This window comes from Solea solea, chromosome 12 (genome assembly GCF_958295425.1).
Source record: "Solea solea chromosome 12, fSolSol10.1, whole genome shotgun sequence".
Classification (NCBI taxonomy): Eukaryota; Metazoa; Chordata; class Actinopteri; order Pleuronectiformes; family Soleidae; genus Solea; species Solea solea.
Window position 1 is genome coordinate 24,752,937 of NC_081145.1, and position 21,058 is coordinate 24,773,994.

Below are 21,058 nucleotides of genomic sequence, written 5' to 3' on the forward strand. Positions count from 1 at the left end.
GTGTTAAGCTGATGAAATATAGATGGCCCAAGGGTAGTGTTTATATACGGAGAGAAGAACTTGGCTCGGCAAACGGCAAAGTCTGGCACCGGGGCTGCGGCTCTGCAGCAAATGCATCTCCCTTTTATTTCCTGTGTATATCAGTGAGACAAACCTGGAACATGGGGTAGGTGAGGAAGGTCTCCAGAGTCCTCTCCTCACAGTCGGGCTTGGCCTCGTACTGTTTGAGCAGCTTGTCAAAGTCTCGGTTCTGCTTGCAGTGAGCCAGGATCTGCAGGCTGTACTGGTGGTTCCTCACAAACTCCTGGTAGATGTTCAGCATCGGCAGCAGGATGTCGAACAAGTCGGCTGGAGAGAAGACGGAAAAGAGAAAATGACCGCAGCGAGCTCGTGAATGGACTTCAACGTGGTCGACACAATGAGAAAGTTCAAATAGAGCAGGTGTTTCTTACCAAGCACTAAGGTCGGCCAGCTCGCTATTCTGGCTTTTAGACCTTGGTAAAATATCTGATGTAGAAACATGATGGTTTCACTGGGGACAAAAAAGAGAGAGAGGAAAAAAACATTTTTATTTATTAATTACTGAGTTTGAGAGTTGACCACTCTGCCAAAATCCAGCGTGGATGTGACGGCTGAAAGCCCAGACTGTGCACAAGAGCAGGTTTAGAACGAGAATGTGCTCGGATGAGTGTGCGTGGGTAGATTATTTTTCTGCATGCAGATTACTGTTTTCACCGCACTGTCTGTGTGTCCAGCCAAGAATCCCCTGATCGGCCGGGAAGACTCAACATGTCTACACGTGATACAGCTTATAAAAAAAAGGGTGTCATTTTAGTTCACTTAGTTAAAAATGATGTTTATTCAAATTATGGGCGCAAATATGTTAAAAATTTAGGTTGGAAAATTCCACAGCCATTTATAAACATACCTTGTTAAGTGATACCAATGCCAATATCAACAATGTGTGTCAATTAAATTAAATTGGAGGGGAAAAAAATGTTAAAAAACATATAAAAATAGTCTAATCAACCAAAAATGTCTTAGCCCCCTGCAGTACCTCCTGTTGAAGACCACTGCTTTAGGTTCTGGACAAGATATTGCCCATAAACATCCAAATTTACTACTCAACTATTACACTACTACTATTATAACTCCAGCAATTTTTTTTATAACAGCAACTGTATAAAGATCATCAGACTATACAATTCAGACTGTTCTTCTTTTATGAGAGTATAAACTATAAAAGTTGTGAAGTGCCTCATGAATTTGCCTCCTCACAAGAAAACTGCATTTCAGCTATTACTGAGTACAAAGCTGTGACGCCTAATTATGCTTAAAACTGTACATGGGTCCCATATGATGATGGAATTGTACATTTATTGTTATTGTACCTTGAATGTTGCTCATTTGCACTCATTTGCAATCAAATCGTCCTGGAGTTGCACCCTAAATGCAACAAGAATTGCGCCACCTTAGAGTTATCGTGAAAGGTTTGGGTGTTTTTGGCCATTTCCTCTTCCCCTTCAAACTCCACAGAGACAAAAAAGTCTCTTAAGAGAATTTATAAAGGTCCACTGTGTAAGAATTAGTGACATCCAGTGGTGAGACTGCAGATGTAACAGAGGGGAACTACGGTGGCCTTTGTATACCACAAAGGATGTCTTCTGTGTTTGCATATATTGCAGATAACTATAAAGGTTGTATGAAGGTTGTGACAAAATAACGTTCTGGGAACCTTCGGAGAATGTTCTCCAAAGGTTGTATGATGGTTGTGACTTAGTAACGAGCTGGGAACCGAATGTGCAACCAAAAACTAATGTTAGGGGAATGCTAGGAGAACGTAGGGGGGAACCTTCAAGGAACGTTCCCGCAACCAAAAGATAACGTTCCCAGAACGTTCTGGGAACCTTTAGAGAATGTTTTATGAAGGTTGTATTAAGTTGTGGCAAAGTAACGTTCTGGGAACATTCTGGGACCCAAATGTGCAACCAAAAACTAACGTTAGGGGAACGCTAGGAGAACCTAGGGGGGGAAGCTTCAGGGAACATTTCCACAACTAAAAGATACCGTTCCCTGAACGTTCTGGGAACCAAAAGAGAGCATTCTCTAAAGGTCGTATGAAGTTGCAACAAAGTAACATTCTGGGAACCAAATGTGCAACCAAAATGTTAGGAAAGGTTTCCATAGCAACCACAGCAGACCCTAGGGGGAACCTTCTGGGAAGGTTGCCGCAACCAAACGGTAACGTTCTGGGAGCCAAAGATTTTATAGTATAATACAGTAAAGTAATAATAGTAAGCTTACATTTTATCCACACAGGCTGCTGTAGAAACACGGCCTCCGTGAAGCAAGAGCCTTTTCTTAACTACATATTACATGTTATTCTAAAGCTACAAAAAACAAAAACAATCCTAATGTTAAAGTTTTACTAATTTCTGCCAATAAATGTTACTTAATGTCACACAGTGGATCTTTAATAATGCAATAACAACTTTAAGTAAGAATACATTGTATCTGTAGAATTGTAAGACCTGAATGTCCAACCTGTTGAGGAAAATGCTGCTGACGTCATCATGGGTGATGGGTGGTTTCTTGGAGCTGGCCGCCATTCGGAGCGGCCTGAGGAAGTTGTTGACCAGGATGTGAAGCTGCTGGACGTACTCAGCCTCCGAGTCCAACATGCTGAACACCACCTGGTTCCTCTTCCTCATGCTCTCCGCGTGTGGCGAGCGGATGTAGTCCTGGATGATGGTCTTCCACTTCCTCCTGCAGATCCAGCCTCGCAGGAAGCTCTGGACCTGAAGAAGACCCGGAGTTTATGGAGTTGTGGGTAAAGTTATGTCAAGAAAAATAGTTCTTATAGAATTCTTGAAGGCGACTTTACTTTTTTGATCTTCTTGATTTCTGAATCATCGTCGGTGGGGGCGGCCGTCGGGCTGGCGTGGATCTTTTCGTTGTCTTTGAGCAGCCCGGCGATCTGTAGAAGAAACCACAGACAGACCACTGATTCCCACTCACACAGTTTCTCTTCTCAGTTATAACGGCACACGTTTCCAGGACCGGACCTGTCAGCACTGAATATATATATGTATATATATATATATATATATATATATATATATATATACATATACATATACTGTACGTACTCAGACTGGAGGAGGTTCCTCGAACTGTTTGAAGCTAAGTGTCTCCATTTACTTTGTAGACTGCAGGAGAGTTAATTGTGATCGCAGTTCACAGGAGAGCTGCGCTGTAAAGCTGCGTTCATGCATATTCAGCACACAATTTGATTTCAAGCATCACATTTGCACATTAAAGTAAAATGACCGTTTGTTCAGATGAATGCACTTCTATTGGACGTATTGTGGTCGACCCGAACGCAGCTCCCCGCACGTGACGTCCCTTCACACTGGACGACACGTACGGGGCAAAACTGGATAATAATCAGCATAATCTACTGTTTTTTCCTCCTGATTCAACTTGTGAGTGAAATGCAAGAAGCAGCAAAATATATAGAGAACATTAGTTTTCAGACAGAAAATCTGGTCAGTCGGAGAGAAAGAGAACAACATGGTGGATATTTTAATATTTTCATTCCTGTGTGTTTGTGCATTGGCCTTAATTTGATGGTTAGTGTTCCCTCTTTCTCTTGTTTTCTCCCTTGTTGTATTGTTTGAGTTTTCCTCTTCTCTGTCCCCTATTTTCCTTTCACCCCAACAGGCCATGGCAGATGGCTGCACATCTTTGAGTCAGAGATTTCTTCCTTTTTAAATAGTTTTTTCCCCTCTCTCCACTGATGCCTAATCTTTGCTCATTGTGTGATCTGGGCTTCTTTCTTTTCTTGCCAATACCGGGCAAAACGTCGCCTTGAAGTATTCGAGTAGGCTTGATCGGACTGTTAAGAACGTTGTAACATCTATTAAGGAAAGTGCCACAGAAGCTGCAGAAAGAGCGTCCAAGTCCCAGTGCATCCATAAATGTATCTACGCACTACAAACAACATTTATGGCAACAACTCGGTGCATTTAGGCTTGTAGATCTGCTGTTCAAATCCGAATGGGGAAAAGGTCTATGGGATTTTTATACACAAACATATGGTCTACAGCTAAATAAATAAAATATAGAGTTGCAGAAGTAAAATAGCAACTGTGTGAAGTCTCTGTCTGACAAATATCTGCTTTAATTTTGGTTAAAAACCATCTGAAGATGAAGTTGAATGTCTGAATATCAAACTTGTTTTTAAGAAAATTAAATCCTTGAAGGGTTATTTTCTAAAAAAAAAAAAAAAAAGAATGGAAAGAAGTCCCAATCTCATGAATTTTGGTTAAATTACACTGGTGGGTGCGAGTATTCATATCTAAAACAAGAGTCCTGCGTGTGAAGGAATCACGGTGAAAATATTACCTCCGACTTGAGCCTCTCAATCTCGATCTCCCCGTCCTCTATCTGTTGTCGAAGTTGCTTAGCAACTGTTTTCTCTGTCTCCACAATCTGAAGCAGATGAAGATACTTCTGCATGAGAGTTTCATGCTCGGTGGCCAAGTTCCTGTAACTGTAACACACACACAGACACACACACACACACACACACACGGTGTTGTTTTGCAGCATCTTGAATTATGATTTTTTTTTTTTTTTACATTAGTGCATCACATCACATGGAAACAAACCCATGTTACTTTCTTTCTTCTTCAAGTATGTTATTCCTCGTATTGTAACCCCACTCATGAAACCATGGTAACGTTCCTCCACAGACTGTGCACATCGCTCAAAGATTACTTACCCTTTACTGACTCATTCGACTTCTAATTGCCGTGTCTGCACGTTTAAAAGTGACGTGTGTGACGTGTGTGACATTACCTGGCGTGTGATATTGCAGCCACCCATTCATCGCAGTCCTTCACGTCCTCTGTGCGTAACTCAAGCGCCTTCTGGTTCTCGTGGGTGAAGTTTACTGTGAAATAGTACTGAAAACAAGACAAGAGAGTGAGAGAGAGTGAGATATCTCCATCATTCTCATGGAATTAAGCTCCTAATGAGGCTCATTATACATGTTTTTCGTAAATGTATATTAGTCTAATGCCATGGTTCTCAAACCTTCGGCTCAGCTCGCTTTGGAACCTCGGCAGAGCAGGCACTAAAAAAAAGCATCAGGTACTATCACAGGTAGAGTAAGGTATTTTTTGACAAACTTCTCTAAGGGTATATTTAAGGTATTACACAGCATTTTTAACCCTTTGTGCTCATGCGGCATCGATCTGTGCCTCAGGTGCACCCATGGTAATTTGCCGTGGGTATAATACACAGCTCCTTATATGGACATCCTGGGGGGGGGGGGGGGTGTTTATAGGTCACATATTCAGGCTTTAAAGAATGTGTTTCTTGCGTCTTCTTACGTGTTTGTTGAGTCAAAGTTATATACAATTTTTAGTAGTGATATAAAGTAGCGACAATTGTGCAGAAGTCACAAAAATAGATCTTTTTGTTCCTAAAAACTTGACGTATTTCCAAATTTCACACATTTCGAGTACTTTTTGCTCAGGTGTGTTTATATAGTTGGTGAAAAGGATTGTTTTTTTCATCAGATTGTGCTGAAAAAAAGGATATAACACAATATATTGCACATTTTCTTATAGCCTCTGTTTATAACTGTACGTTTAAACACAGTAATGGAAAAAAGCAGCTCTCTGTACGAAAGGTTAACAATGCAATGTAGTGGAGAGAAGCTGACGGACAACAGGGTTTCTCATGGTTAGACCTTGTTCTGCTGCACAGCAGTTTGACTGAAGCTTCTCCATCGCTTATGTCTTCATGTGTTTGCACCACTGCCTCACTCCTGCTGCTGCTGCTGCTGCTGCTGCTGCTGCTGCTACAGACATCAAGTGGGTGATTTAAAACCACACAGGGCCTGGGGAAGCCACATCGTCCTCGCCCACTATAAGTGCAATTGATGGAGCATGCTGAGGGAAGCCTCCCCCAGCTCGGTTCCTGGGATGTCTCTGGTTCCCAGGAGGAAATGCCATAAGACATGGAGGCTGGAGCCACGGCTAATTACATAACTGCGAGATACCTGTTTCCTAGCAACTCCAGTTCAGTGTGAACAGTTAGGCTGTGTTTTTTTTTTTTTTTGTGTGTGTGTGCGTTTTCTTGTGTCACTCGTGGAAAGATGAATGTGATTCCTTTGGTGCTGGACTCACAGCCTCAGCTAATTGTGGAGTTGTGGAGATAAAAAAAAAACCCAAACGCCTGTGTCCTGTCTTCCACTCGCGTAGGAGTAAATCTGTTTTTAATCTGATCTGTGAACTTAACGTGCCTTTAACGTTGGATTTTAAGATAGCATCATGTGCCGTGTTAACTGACTCATGGTTAACTAGAAAAATAAAAAATGGAGCATTGTTGCACTTTTAATTGTGTCTTTCGCAGGCACAGGTGTGAGGAAGGAACAGATTTGAATGATAAGCTGTAGTTTTCACCTCCACCTGCTGCTAAACTGAAATACTCTTTTAATATTTGATTCTGTAGCTACGTTATAACTGTTATCAGCATTTTGCTGATTAAAGTTTCACAATACATAATATAAAGTCACGCTTTATGACATAAATCTGACAATTTATTATGTTATATTTTGATGATATAATCATTATTTAATGATAATTGGAGCAATATTTGGCCATCATAGATGAGGCGTGCAACCAAGATTTTAAATTGTTGGTTTTTGGTATTTAGCACAAATAACATTTTACACAGCGATGGACAATTTTACAGACCGGAAAATGGTACAGTCATTTAGACAATTTAGCTATTTAGTTTCCTTCTTATTCGAATCATTTAACCTTTAAATATCTTTCAATGTATAACATCATTTGATTTATTGAAAACAAATAGCTTATTGCACATGTTTTGTGTAATGCAGAATGCTCTGTCTTCTTTGTCTTTCTCCCCCTTATTTTATTGCACTATATTACTTATATATATATTGATCATCCTTACTAATTTAAGGTTGCAACTTGTGTTATTTTGGATATTCTCTAATAAGGTGTTTTGTGTCTTCTTTTTTTAAGTCTTTTTCTTTCTTTTTCTTCTTTGTTCTGTTATCACCATTAAGTTTTTGTATCATATATTGTCGTCCAACAATAATAACACTAATACAATCATTGATTACTGTGATGTTACAGGTATTTTTCCTCAATCATTTTTCAATATATCTCAATCATTTCCTCATATCAAGGTGACAGTGATATGTGTCCTGCATTCATAAGTTCCAAAGCCAAACTTCTTTTTAAGGTCAGACATGTTGCCTTGTATCACCTTTTATCATTAACTGAAGCCCATTTTCTTTTCTTATTAAAACATATCAAAGCTGCCAAAAAAAAGTGGAGCACGGTGAAAAAGAAAATGAAATTCAGACGTTGATACGAGCGAGACCAGACTCTAATCTTTGTCCCACAGATGCTCAACAGGCGCCTATCAACCTGCAGCGGATCATTATTTACAGCTGACTGCTCCTCCATCTTCACTTTCATTAGGCATTCATCCTACCGTCAAAGGGAATCTATTTCTGGCAGCGAGGCATGCATGTCGTTGTAGTTTTCCCTCCATGATCTCTGTGATGGGGGAGAAGCGAGTGTCTGGTGTGAGGTGATGTTAAACACACTCACTGCTGCTGCTGCTGCTGCTGCTGCTGCTTTAAGGTTTATGGCTGAGTCATGTCGTGCACCTTTAAAAGTCCTTACTGGTCTTAAAGTCCCTGAGCAGCAACATGCAGAAGATTCTCCTCTTCACACGTTGTTATTATTATATGTTTGAAAATAGTAACGGGAAACGAGAAAAAGGCTGAAAACAGTTTCCCTCCAGTCGTCTAATAGGTGTATCTAATTCCATTCCATTCCATGACGCTCTGGAGCCATTTTTAGCCAAAATATAAAACATCCTGAGCGTGCTTTATCAGCTGTTTACTCATTAATATTCATATTTTGTTCAAATGCTGTGTGTTTGTGTCTCCTCCAGTGGACACAACCAACTTTTTTTCAATCATCCAAATGCAGCAAAGTGGTCAGTAACACATTCCTGTGAACTTGCAGGTTCAAAATGAGATGATGGTGAATTATGGAGCTGATTAATCAGTTTCAGTGTTTTTTGTCAATAATTAAAACCCGTTTATCTGATGTTTCGGCTTCTTAGATGTGAATCTTTTCTGGTTTCTTTGCTCCATATCACAAATATATCATTTAAAAGTGAATCATTTTGGTTTGTGGACACAACAAGACATTTGAGAACATCATCCCCTCCAGGTTTTTTTCAACATTTTATGGAGCAAACGATTAAGAAAATCATTGTTATTAGCACATGAGACACCATCCAAAAATTAAACACTCTACATACTGTACTGTAATCACAGTCTGTTAGCATTAAAATGGTCGGTAGTCTTCTGATTTGAAAAGAATCAAAAGAAGCTCAGGAGGTACGATGACTGTAGCAGTGAACCACCAGGGGGCAGCACAGCTGGTTGATTCAGTTTAAATGGAAGTTAAAGTAAAAAACTTCAAAGGTGATATAAATCCTGGAAATGATACGGTGGTGCATAAAGTGCATTGTATATACTTAATATTTGGCTAATTGTTTATTTAAACTGGAAACAAGTTGGAGATGGGAGGATTTAAATGTTTATTTCAATATCTTCTATGTTCAACATATATAAATGTATGAACTCTTTCCCTAAATCACTAAAATAAGCTTGTTTTGTTTTGCTTTGGAGCCAAAACTTATACCAGTGCTGTTCTATACTGTTGATATGACTTGGGTGCAAATACTTAATTAGACATCATTTGATTCTTTATATCTTCATATCAAATCTTTCTCCGGCCTTGTTTTTAGTTGCTGTTTCCTCGCAGCACTGCTGTAAAGAGACGTTTCCTGAGCCACATAATGAGCTTTATACAGGAATATATTCCCTGGAGAAACCAAGTGTTTGTAGTCACTCAGCTTGAATTCACTTTTATTTTAATAAGCAGCTTTAGTTGTTAGGATGTTTTTCTTCAAAACACCACATGCAAAAGACTCCCTTTTTCCTCCTCAAATGTTACCAGTATTGATCAGATCTTTTCATTTACGACACGGTCTCATCAAACCGGCGGCGAGTCACCTGCTCCTGCAGAGTGTTGCGGTTTATTTTGCTGGAAAAAAAAACGCTGCTCTTTCCAAATTTAGCCCCGCGTATAGCAAAAGATGCAGGCGCACTACTTCTGTCGCCTCTGTTATCCCGCTTTCTTTCAACTGCATCATTATTTAGGATGCAAATAAGGGTTGTCATGGAAACCCCCAGGCTCAAGCACATTATCATTTTCACACACTAACTGCATTTGTGGATAAATATAATGTGGGGATTATCGTGGCTTTGCTTAAACACACGGCTGCGGCCCCGCCGCCGTAAATCCAGTGGGGAATAGGAAACGGAGGGCGGTGTTTTTTTCTATACTCTTAAGAGTGTTTGTCCTCTTAAGGATGTTTGCTGGGTTGTTTACGTTGAGAGGAAGCACTTCATCATAACAGTCGCTGGCTGGTTATGCACCTCGCTGCGAAGAGGATTCACAGAACAAAGACAATCAATATTTTTATTCTGTTGATCAGTCTTTCTTCTGCACGGCTGACAAATAGAATTCTTCCACACTGGTTTTTTTTATATTTTTTGGGGGGCGGGCGGGGGTTGGTGTCTATGATGAGAGCACAGCATTAGCCAGTGTGTTGATGCATTCTGCTTTGTCAGCAGAGAGGCAGCTGTTCACAGGAAGAGCACTTTGGATTTCAGCCTCATACCTACAGAGCGCAGGCACAGACGAGCGCTGGGCTGCTGGCAGCAGCGAAGCCACAGTGACATTGTGAACAAATGTGGTGAAGCTACTCAACTTTGTCTGATTTTAGAAGAGACTCTGTCCACTGTGTGAGAACCAGTGACATCTAATGGCGAAACTGCAGACTGCACCCTTCACCGGTGACGGATGCCTGTCTTTGAAACAGGGGAAGAACAAGGAAACGCGATAATTATGTAAAACTGAAATGCTATAATAGTGTTTTTATCAACAGAAAAGGCCCTGCTGTCGTGTATGTTTCTGCAACGCTGTCAATCAAAAACTGGCTCCGCCTTTTCAGGAGAGTTCAGGAGAGTCCCACTGCTCCGTTGACTCCCAGAGAAGTTGAGCTTCTGTGGAAGCGACGTTTTTTGCCACATTTACATTGTCACATAGAGAACAGTTGAAGATGAGCTTCAAGTGGTTTTAATGTGGAGGCTACTACGGGAATACGAAAATGATGTAAGTCGTCCGTGATAAACAGCTGATTCAGAACCTGAACTAGTGACACGTGCAGATTACGTTCTAGCGCACGTTAACGAACATATGTGAAGACATTAGAGGAAGCTGAGCTTCCCTTGTTGTCTTAGAGCAATCGCTCTAAGCTTGCCCTTCACCAAGCGTGTCATGGAACTACGCTAATGCGATACAGAAATAATGTAAACTCATTTTCACAACAACTGTCATAAGCATTTCCTATTTCTTCTTCCTTTGTTGGTTTATTTGTGGAGCTGCGTTCAGAGACATTGGAAACACATAAAGTTCTCGGTTTGGGTATCAGGCACGGTGTTTTCCGTCATAGCACTGCTACGTGAAACTGCCATGATGTCATTTTCCACGCGACACAAACACACAGGCGATGGTTTATTTGCTGCTCGAACAGCGGATGGACCACGGTGTATTTTTTATGAACAGCAGCCACGTTTGCTCGCTGTAACGCTCTCGCTGGTTTGATTCTAGTGTTGGGCGTCGCGCTCATGACTAGTGACGACACTCGTTGGCCAATCAGTGGCCGACATTTTAGCATCGGCTCAGCTCACTTAGAACCTCGTCAGTGCTTCAGGTACTAAAAAAAAGAGCCACTTACCAGGTTCTAATGTTAAGGTAAAAAATTAGTCGAGCTGAGCCGAGTCGTGCTAAGACTATATAATAGAAAAGTAAACATAGATGACGTAACCTGTTCGCTGTGTCCCTATCAGACCTGACTGAGGCAATGTTTTTGTGTATACAGCAGTAGGGCAGGGGTAGCGGGGGGGGGGGGGCAAGAAGCATTTAGTTTTCCAGCCGTCTCTCGCTTTACTAGCGCCACGTTTCTGTTGCCTCCATCTGTTTTGACACGAGACAAAGCACTTCCTGTGTGCAGTGTGGGACCGTTGCTGGGCGACACGAGATCTAAACACCACCACCATACCGAGAAACAGCGAGAGAGAGAGCCGTGCAATGGAGCCGAAAGTGTGAACTCATTTGATAATCATTTGAATGTGACAGATATTTGTTTATATTTGAATGTTTTGCACTTCAGTTTTCCTAAAGGTTATAGAAATGATGTTATAATTAACTCTATAGATCAGTTTATGCCATTAAACCTATTCATTGTTAAATACTGGACCTTTAAGACACGAGCATAAACAGGCTATTGAACTGAAATCCTTTTATTGTGATCAACCATACACTGGCACCCTGCTGTAACTGTTATTTCCTAATTTCACCACCAGAGGGAAACCCCGAGGTCACAACTTTTTTTCTCTCTCCTCTTTCTTTTTTCTTTTTCCCTCATGTTTCACTGAAAGGAAGGAACAAAAGACTGTTTCACTCCATAAAATGATGATGGCTGCAAGTCAAAATGCAAATATATGCTGTATAAACAAACCCCGGATGCAAATGCATCGCGCTGATAAGGAATCATTTGGGCGACATTGATGCGCCACTGAAAAGTCTAAAAAAAAAACCCAAAACAAAATAATGGAAAAACAGCAGAAAAAAGGGATTAAGTTTGTTTTTTTTAAATGCAGAACACAATGCACACACACACGGTTGCCAGCCGCGCTGTAAGATCATTAGGTGTTCATATTGTTACCTCATCATTAATGCCATGCATGCATTACATAACGCGCAATACAGCAATTCTGGAACCTCGTGTTATTCTGCTGCGCTGGTTATGAGGTCATCATGCGCTGGAATATTATGCGAAGAGCAAAACGCGCTTCTTTTTGTGTGTGTGGATTAAAACAGAGTTTGAATGAGGAAAAATGTCACCTTCACTTTGTTATTTTTATTAAATCCAAACAATAAAGCAGTGTGTTTGTGTGTGTGTGTGTGTGTGTGTGTGCGTGCGCGCGCGCGTGCGCTCTCTCCGTACCTGCTTCTCCAAACACTCCTTTGCTGACAGTGAAGGTTTGGGAGAAGGCGCTCTGTCGCATATGCATCCCTCCAACAGGTATAATCCCGAGGGTCGAGAGCTGGACTCGTTCTCGAAGTAAAAGAGCATATTCTGTAACAGAGCGAACCACTTTGTGTGCCATTTCGTGTTGTCTGAGCTCTTCTTGCTCAGGCAGCCGCGTCTTGTACCATCCTTTTTCGCCAAAAGCCCCAGGTAGGTGACATGACCATCATTGAGCCGTATTCCCTTCTGCATTTTGATGGTGTGGGAGGGGGGGGAGGGGGGGACTTCAGCTGCACAAGGTGGCTCGGTGGTTACATCTTTGTGAAGTCGCTCCAGAGGTTTGGGAGTAAGAAGAAGAAGAGGACAAAAGGGGGGAAAAAAAGGAATCAAATGAAGAAGATGCTGACTTTTTGGATGCGGACCTCCAGCTGCAGCCTCCTCCACTCTGTCCGACGCATTCACCGTGTTGGCATTTAAGTCAAAAGAGAGGAACCAAACGAGCAGCACAAGTCCTGCATCCTAAAAAAAAATCTTTTGTCACACTCACAGCCCCCGTGGAAGCTCCACTTCTCTCCAATCGTTAAAAAAATCTCTCTCTCTCCATGTAGAGAGGAAACAAATTAAAAGAAATAATGAAAGACATCAAAGCAACAGAGGATGAGCGGTAGATGAGGCTCGAGGTTTGTTTTTTTTCTCCCCTCCTCACATGAAATCTCTTCAGAAAGCAGCAGGCTCGCTGCTGAGCTCGGCACTGCTGCGTGGAGTCACATGACGCATGCTTGGGAAAGCAGATTTCAGGACCTTGGACAGGGACGCTTTCGACAAGATGCCGCATAAGTTGATTTTTCTTCCCAGAGTGAAAACAGAAAGAAATCCTGCAGGAAGAAAAGATAACAGATAACACTTGAGTATAAATGTGTGTTACATTAAGACGGATTTATTGCCAGAAAATGATTATACTATACCCACAAATTAGCTTTAAAATAAATAAATCAGTTCACAAGTTTATTTTCATATTTACTGTAATATACAATTCTTTTTGTTTTCCATACAACTATCAACAAACATATTACATATTATATCATAGCATTTTTTTTAATTTTATGTTTTTGAAGTGGAAACTTGACAATTGACAAGGATTGACATTCTTTTTAGGTACCACGGCCACCGTAGTTGATAAAGGAAGGGTTACAATCTGCAGTCTCACCATTAGGTGTCGCCAATTCTTACACAGTGTTACCTTCAAATAAAAAATCACCGGAATAAATATACTGTATTTTCATTTTGCTCTGTTTTCTTAAAAAAATATAGTGTGTGATTTTGCAGACTCCTCTCTTTGGTTACTCCTCCTTTCCCACACGCGTGCCAGTAAACTACGGTGGCCTTCATACACCATAAAAGGATGGTTGTTCTATGTAAGAATGGATGAATTTATTATCACACATTTTATTTGCAGTGCCACATCATGAAACCATGATCTCTTTAAAGTTTGGACTCGTGTAAGATTTAGTGACATCTAAAGGTGAGATCTGCAAACTACAAGGGGGGGCGGGACTCTAAGCAAAGGGGGTGGAGCTCCAAGTTATCCAGGTTTCACAGAACCACTTGAAAAGTCAGTTATATCTCCCCAAATTAAAAAAACATTTGTTGACATTGGCAGCAATTTTTTGTTTTTACACTGACTCTGAAAACGTCTGCGTTTTTCACTTTTTAGGTCAATTACTTTTACAAACAAAAGGGCACAGTTGAAAAAAAACCCCTAAATAATCAAAACCGAGGTGGAAATTGCAACGTGAGCTTGTTTGAGCGCCGGGATGTCACGTGGGAACCGACAGACCCGTGTGTGTGTGTGTCTCAGTGGTTTCAGACTCGGCCATAAAACATGCTTGAGCACACAGCCAATATGCCTCTTTGAGCACCCAATTTGTTTAAAAGGCACAGGCTCTAATCTGCCGCTGTCAGTCCTCCGGCTACTTCTCAGGGAGGAGATTTATTTATTACTCCATCTAAACTGTTATCTGTGCTCTCTCCCTCTGATCTGTTCTGCCACCAATCCCCCCAGCTCTGCAGCCTTTTCTTTCTTTCCTTTTTTTTTTTTTTTTTTTTACTCAATTAGTCACTCGCTACTTAAATGTTAGTTAAAAATGTCCGTTTTGTTTTGCAGTAACGTCTGCATGTTTTGCATCTGAGCGTGTTAGTGCCGCCACGTTTTGAATAGATTTGCATGGACACACCTGTGAGAGACAGGTGTGCAACACAACAGAGGCTGTTTTGCCGATATCATGGGGATTTTTTCGGTGCTACCATGTGACTCTTGTAGGTGTGAGTGTTTTGAAGTGATGTGAATCAACAGACGCACAGTCTCGTCTGGAGAAAACATCTCTCTTTCTGAGTATCTGCAGTGAGAAGTGTGAAATTCTGTGTGATTTTTGCATCTCTGGTTGTTGGTTTTTGCCACATATCTAACTGATAACTGCATAATAAGTGTGTATAATAAAGAGCTGCAACTTACACGTGTAAACCCTTAGTGTTCACGCACCCATGGTAGCTTGCCGTGGGTGCCTTATATCTGAGGTGTCAAACTCAAATGTACTGGGGGCCAATGAGTGTCTAGTCTGGCTGAGAGGGGGCCAGTCTGGAGGAAAAAGAACTGTTGGGCAATATAATCTTAAAGTTATACCACAATATTCCATCATTATATCGCAATAGATATACAGTACGTGATGATATTTCACAAATTTCACAGTAAAAGTCAGTTTTGACATGGAATGACGCATACTTCCTGATTAAAACATGTATATGATGCATTATAACATGATATTAAGTGATGGGCCGCATGTAATAGATTGGGGGGCCACATGTGGCCCACGGACCGCCAGTTTGACATCACTGCCTTATATGGACATCCTGGGGTGTGTGTTTATAGGTCACATATTCAGGCTTTGAAAAAATGAGATCTTTTTCGTCTTGTGTTGTGGATTCAAAGTTATGATTCATTTTATATCGGATTTTTATTAGTGCTATAAAGTAGTAATAGTTGTGCAGGAGTCACAAAATTAGAAAAAAAATAGTTTTTCTTTTCTTTCTGTTCAAAAAAACTTTAAAACTGTGACATATTTCCAAATTTCACAAATTCAATCCGATTTTAAACATTTTGAGTACTTTTTTGCTCAAGTCTGTTTATATAGTAGTTGTTTTTTTGTTTTTTTTCATCAGATTGTTTAGGTTGTGCACTCTATATTTCTTATCCTCTGTATATCCTGTATGTTTAAGCGTAGTAATGGAAAAAAGCAGCCGAAATGCTCTGTGTTCTAAGGGTTAAAATCATAAAGAGAGTCAATCATTTTGGTTTTTTTTGGTAAACAGTTGGGAAAATCAAGTGTCAAATGGAAAATGTATTTATATAAAAAGGCTTTCCCTCGTCTCCACGACTACTCAAAGCACTTTACACCACAATGTTTCCGTTCACACCCGTTCACACAGTGCATTTTAATGCACCCCCTCCCCTTTTTATCACACTTGTGTTGCACCCTTTCACACAGCTGCCAAGAGCAATTACAGATTAAGTGTCTCTGCCGCGTAGACGAGCAGACGAGCCCGGGATCAAACCCCCGACCCTCCAGTTGGAGGACGACCCACTTGAACACTCATCTATAGTCAATTTGCACGGATTTAAGAGCACAAACATTGGAATTCCAATCAAAAATATTTACACACAACATTAAATCAAAGCATTTATGGAGATGGGAATCTTCATGGACATGTGACATCCATGACATGTGGTCAGATATGTGCAAGAAGAAGGGAGGAGAAAAAAAAAATACAGCAGTCATGCATCAGTGTCAGCCTTGTTCGACATTGTCAGCTGTCACTGTGTGTGTGTTGTTGTCAGTGTGTAAGTGTGTGTCCTTCTCTGTGTGTGTGTGTGTGACATCTCGTGGTGCTGTCAGTGCTCAGCAGAGGATGCTGCAGCGCGCCGGCGATGTCCCCATCCTTTTTCCCTCTATGAAAAAAGGCTCCGGTCCTTAATCACATGATCCACCAGGCTTTTAATTCGCCTTACTCCTTCTCAGATGACATTTACTAATTACTCCTTCTCTTTCTTTTTTTTTTAGGAACAAGCTTTCTGGATTTTATCCTCCTCCTCTTCTCCTCGTTGTCATGTAGGAACAAACACGTTAGGCTGCATGATGTGGCAGTCTCAGCCTATAGCTGCAAAAACAAACACATAAATCACTTTCTAAGTGTGCTAAACAAACTGCTTTGGCTGCACTGCAATGCAGCAGTGATGCTGGAGCAGGAAAAAAGAAAAAAAAGAAAAAGGAACATTCCCTTAGTCCTGCAGATTTAACCGCACCACTGTACAGTAGTCACCGAGTCACCGAGTCATGTGTCCCCGCGTGCTCTTCTTGTTCACTAGGACAGGAATGATTGGATCCAGGTGAGTGATACTTGCAGGAGAGGTGATATTTCTTTCTCTCAGGCCAACATGACTCTGTGATGGATTTGAGAAAGTGTCCGGGGACGCTTCAATAACTTCTGTCCAGTGCATGCTTAGATGTCGCCTTCAGAGCCAGAGGCTGCACAGATGATCTGAGTGGCAGGGGAGGGAAAATAAGAAGAGGCTTTTTATCTATCTCATGTCGTCATATATGTGTGTGTGTAGTTCTTTATTATTTAAATAAATAAATACAAGTTTATTATCATTAATGTTATTGATATGTATACACTGTAGGATGGTTGTTTGTCTCTATGTGACCCTGTGTCAGCTGGGATTGGCACCAGCGCCCTCCGTGACCCTCATGTAGAGGATGAAGTGGTAGAAGATGAGTGAATGAATGAATGAATAAATGTATTCAAGTTTTCCTGATTTCATTTTTTATTTGATGTGTCATTATAAGTTTTATTTTAAAGTGTTTTTGAGATTGCACATGGATGATGTTTAAGTAAAAAGTTGAAAAAAAGTCATGTCAGGAATCTATCTATCTATCTATCTATCTATCTATCTATCTATCTATCTATCTATCTATCTATCTATCTATCTATCTATCTATCTATCTATCTATCTATCTATCTATCTATCTACCTATCTATCTATCTATCTATCTATTATTCCTCGCCTTGTCGCAGTGAATCGTCCGTCACTTTCTTTTTTTTGCAGTCGTACATGTGTGGATCCTTTCACTGAAATGGAGGTTGACTTGTCTCGCTGATGTTTTCTAATGTGGCAGGAAGCCATTGCTCCCACGGCTGCTCCCTCTCAACTCGGGCTGATTCTCCGGTGTCAGGAGCAGTTAGTCGTCCTGCCACTCACGCCGCTCACGAGTCGGGGGAGAAAGCAGCAGCAGCAGCAGCAGCAGCAGCAGCAGCAGCAGCAGCAGCAGCAGCAGACACTGGCCACATCGTGTCTGGACAGTGTAGAAACACTATTGGCTTTGGCAACAATATCATATTTGTTCAGTGAGTTGTTTTTTTCCCTGACAGACGCTTTAGTTTTCACATGGTCTTGGTTATGTGTGGCATTCACTGACACTCCAACGAACATTGCTCACAACCCGCGTTGTGTAACAGCACAGAGACACTCACCAGGATCCAGGAGTCTCGAGGAGAAAATCTGCTCATGTGCACATGAAGAGTTCACATCTGCCTCAATAAACCTTCACGATAATTCTATTATTATCATTATTAGTATTATTTTTATGTAGCACAACTATCAGACCTGACCGAGGGAGTGTTTGTGTGTATACAGCAGCAGAGCAGGGGCTTGCGGGAAAAAGAAGTGTTTATTCCATCAAATGAACCCTGAACGACCGGGTTTTCTGAGCAGTAGAATTTGTTTTGTTTTTAGTTTTCTGTCAAACTCCAAACTGTTTGCAGCTGTCTTGCTTTACTCGCTCAATGTTGATGCTGCCTCCGTCTGTCTTAACGTACCAACAGTGCTGGGTAACATGAGATCCAAGCAAATGCTCAGGAACATGTGGAGCTGATATGCTTAAGCAACATTGTATGAAATCACATCACAATACTTACAGATAGTATCTGATACCTGTTTCTTTTTTTTTTTAGTAACTGTTTCCAAGCGAGCTGAGCCAATACTATAAAATTTGAAGTCAACAGACTGCCGGCCACTGATTGGTCAGAGAGTGTCATCAATGGAAGACTTAAAAAAAAAAAAAAGACTTAAAAATCCTGAAAAAGTGTGTTAATCTCCAACATTTAGTAAAGGAAATGTCTAAAATCTCAATATTTAACAGAGGAGTCTGGTGTAGCCAAATCACAAGTGACTGTGTCAGACAGATTCTAATGATTCAGTTACACTGAAAACAACAAGTCTGTAGTTTGTGTGTTTGTGTCGCGTCTAAAATGACGTCACGACAGCTGTGGTACGACTCGAATAGAGCCGAGTAGTGCTAGAACTGTCTAATGGAAAAGCACCATAGGTCTCTTGGTGCACATTTTGGGACATTTTAAACCCAAACGCAGGAAAAGATTGGAGATTTTTCGTCTACCAGTGATTTGATTTCACTCTGCAGACACTCTAAAAACTACCAAATCTCCAAAAAAAACCAGGGAACCGATAACAAACCTCAGTTGACAGAGAAGCGACGTTTAGCAGCTATTGTGCACATCAAACATGGAGGCCACCGAAAAGCAGCTGTCTTTCAATTCAGATTTAAGCGACTCGGTCCACGAAGCAAAGTCCGTATGATGTCACTACTAGAAAACTACAACAAGCGCGTTTGTGGACACAAACACGATTGATTGGAGGATCTGTCCAATCCAGAGGCATTTTGATTGGTCACGCCTCCTGCGAGTGGGAGGTGACTTACACCCTTTCCAGATACAGTCTACGCAGTACCCAGGCTAGCTGTGACATAAAATGACGTTAAAATCAATTCCAACCGGGACAGATAATTGACAATTTCCCCGTTTGTTAAGTAAAGAGTAAACAGTCACTGTTTACGTCGCAATAAACCACCGTTATTTCCATCCTCTTCCTCCTTCGTCTGCAGCTTTTTTACTCCTCACATGAATGCCTCTATTTTTGCAGCCACAGATGAAACAGTATGTACTGTTCGAGCACTCTATTTTAGGAGCAGGACATGAATTATAGAGCGAAGTGGCCAACATTGTGTATTGCAATCCCCCTTCTTCTACTGACCTGAGAGCACTCAAAGAGATTCGCAGAGAAAGAGAGAGCGTGCATGCGTGTGTGTGTGTGTGTGTGTGTGAGGAGTGACCATGAGCTGCTCTGCAGAGTGTTGGTCGGTGTAGATATGTGATGGCAGAACTCCTGCTCCTGGCACCAGCCCAGGCCATTGTGATTTGTGCTCACTGCTGCCTACAGGGTCGCCACCTGGCTGCCGCTTCCTCCAATCTCCCCGGGTTACACACAGAGTGCATCCGCAGCAGGTCTGTAATTGAATTTCACACACATGTCACAGTCGGCTTTAAGTGTGTTTTCTGCAAGGTGAGCGTGCCTTGAGACACTTTTGTCTTGATACGCGTGAGAATTGCTGTGATAATGTGCTCCGGCTGCCTTTTGCAGACTGTTGCTAATATAAACGCGCCACGAATAAATGGCATGTAAACACACAGGAATTTGGAGGAGTTCACCTTGACCGTTATTTGAATGTGTTGTCAATCTTTTATACATTTTATAGCAAGAGGAACCTTCCTCGTTGTCTTTTTATAGTCACTGAAAGAGTTAACTAACACGATTAAACACTTGTTATCAAACTGTACAGGCGACATTTTGACCTTTACAGAGCCGTGCAGGTTTCACCTTCTCTCAGTCTGTGTGCTATACTGTAAACAGCCCATAATAATCAATACAGAGGATTGAAGATATATATACAGTATAGCGCAGAACGGGGGTGATTACAGATACACACACACACAAAACCATATCTTTTACTGTTTTCTATTTATTATGTTGACACTTTATTACTTCACTTTAATCAATACAGAGTATTGATTCAAAACATTCAACATGGTATTGATCTCGATATCTGGACGTTGACACTGATTCCTGGACAATGGGTTTGTCATTGATACCAATTTTATTTTTAATTCAGATATTCTTGACAAGCCATCGTTCACAAACAGACTCACGTGTTGTAAGCTCCGCCTTCCTCTTCTCCATCTTTGGTCGTTACGTACTTCCCTGAACGCCTCGAGGCAGCCAATCAGAAGCACTGTTAGATCTCAACGCCCCTGTGACTCTTGGACATGAGGCAAAAGGCAAATAAAGTATTGAATATTGAATCAGTTAAGGTCCTTTTCAAAAATGAAACTTAAGCTCCTTCATTATGTCCCAGCATTGGCAATAAAACAATAATTCCACCACGAGGGTCACCAGTCCATAACATTGCAAACACACAGTGACCATTCACTCACTCACTCGCACCTCCAGTCAATTTAGAGTATAGGGTGTCAAACGTAGGGCCCGCGGGATGAATTTGAGATTTCATTAAATGTGAAATATTATAAAATATAAAATAAATATAAATGTGAAAGGCATAATATTGTTGAAATTGCTCTTTTTCTCAAGAAATTTCAGGTTGTTTATAATATGTTTTGTAAAAATATACTTTTAGGGAAACATTTTGTTGTTCATAGGTTATTATGCTATTATTTTATATTTAGAGTGTCCAATAAACCTTTGCATGTTTTTGGAATGTGGGCGGAAACCGAAGAACCCATACAGAAAGAACCTCAGCTGAACTGGTATTCGAATCACCAATCTCCTTGCTGTGAGGCAACAGTGCTAGCCACAATTCCCCCGTGTCCCTTTTATATTTTCAACTACACTTAAAAGGCATAC

General features: G+C 41.0%; 1 protein-coding gene across 1 annotated transcript in view; it reads right to left on the minus strand.

Moving 5' to 3' along the window:
* Positions 1 to 12,979, minus strand: part of rasgrf1 (Ras protein specific guanine nucleotide releasing factor 1) — a 37,924-nt gene extending 24,945 nt beyond the window's left edge. Inside the window, exons 1-7 of the mRNA XM_058645735.1 lie at positions 12,208 to 12,979; positions 4,864 to 4,970; positions 4,408 to 4,555; positions 2,885 to 2,977; positions 2,545 to 2,798; positions 453 to 532; positions 155 to 348 (exon numbers count right to left, since the gene is read on the minus strand). Of these exons, the coding sequence (XP_058501718.1) occupies positions 155 to 348; positions 453 to 532; positions 2,545 to 2,798; positions 2,885 to 2,977; positions 4,408 to 4,555; positions 4,864 to 4,970; positions 12,208 to 12,483 (1,152 nt within the window). The 5' untranslated portion in view covers positions 12,484 to 12,979. The remainder of the gene's footprint in view (positions 1 to 154; positions 349 to 452; positions 533 to 2,544; positions 2,799 to 2,884; positions 2,978 to 4,407; positions 4,556 to 4,863; positions 4,971 to 12,207) is intronic.
* Positions 12,980 to 21,058: the final 8,079 nt, after the last annotated feature.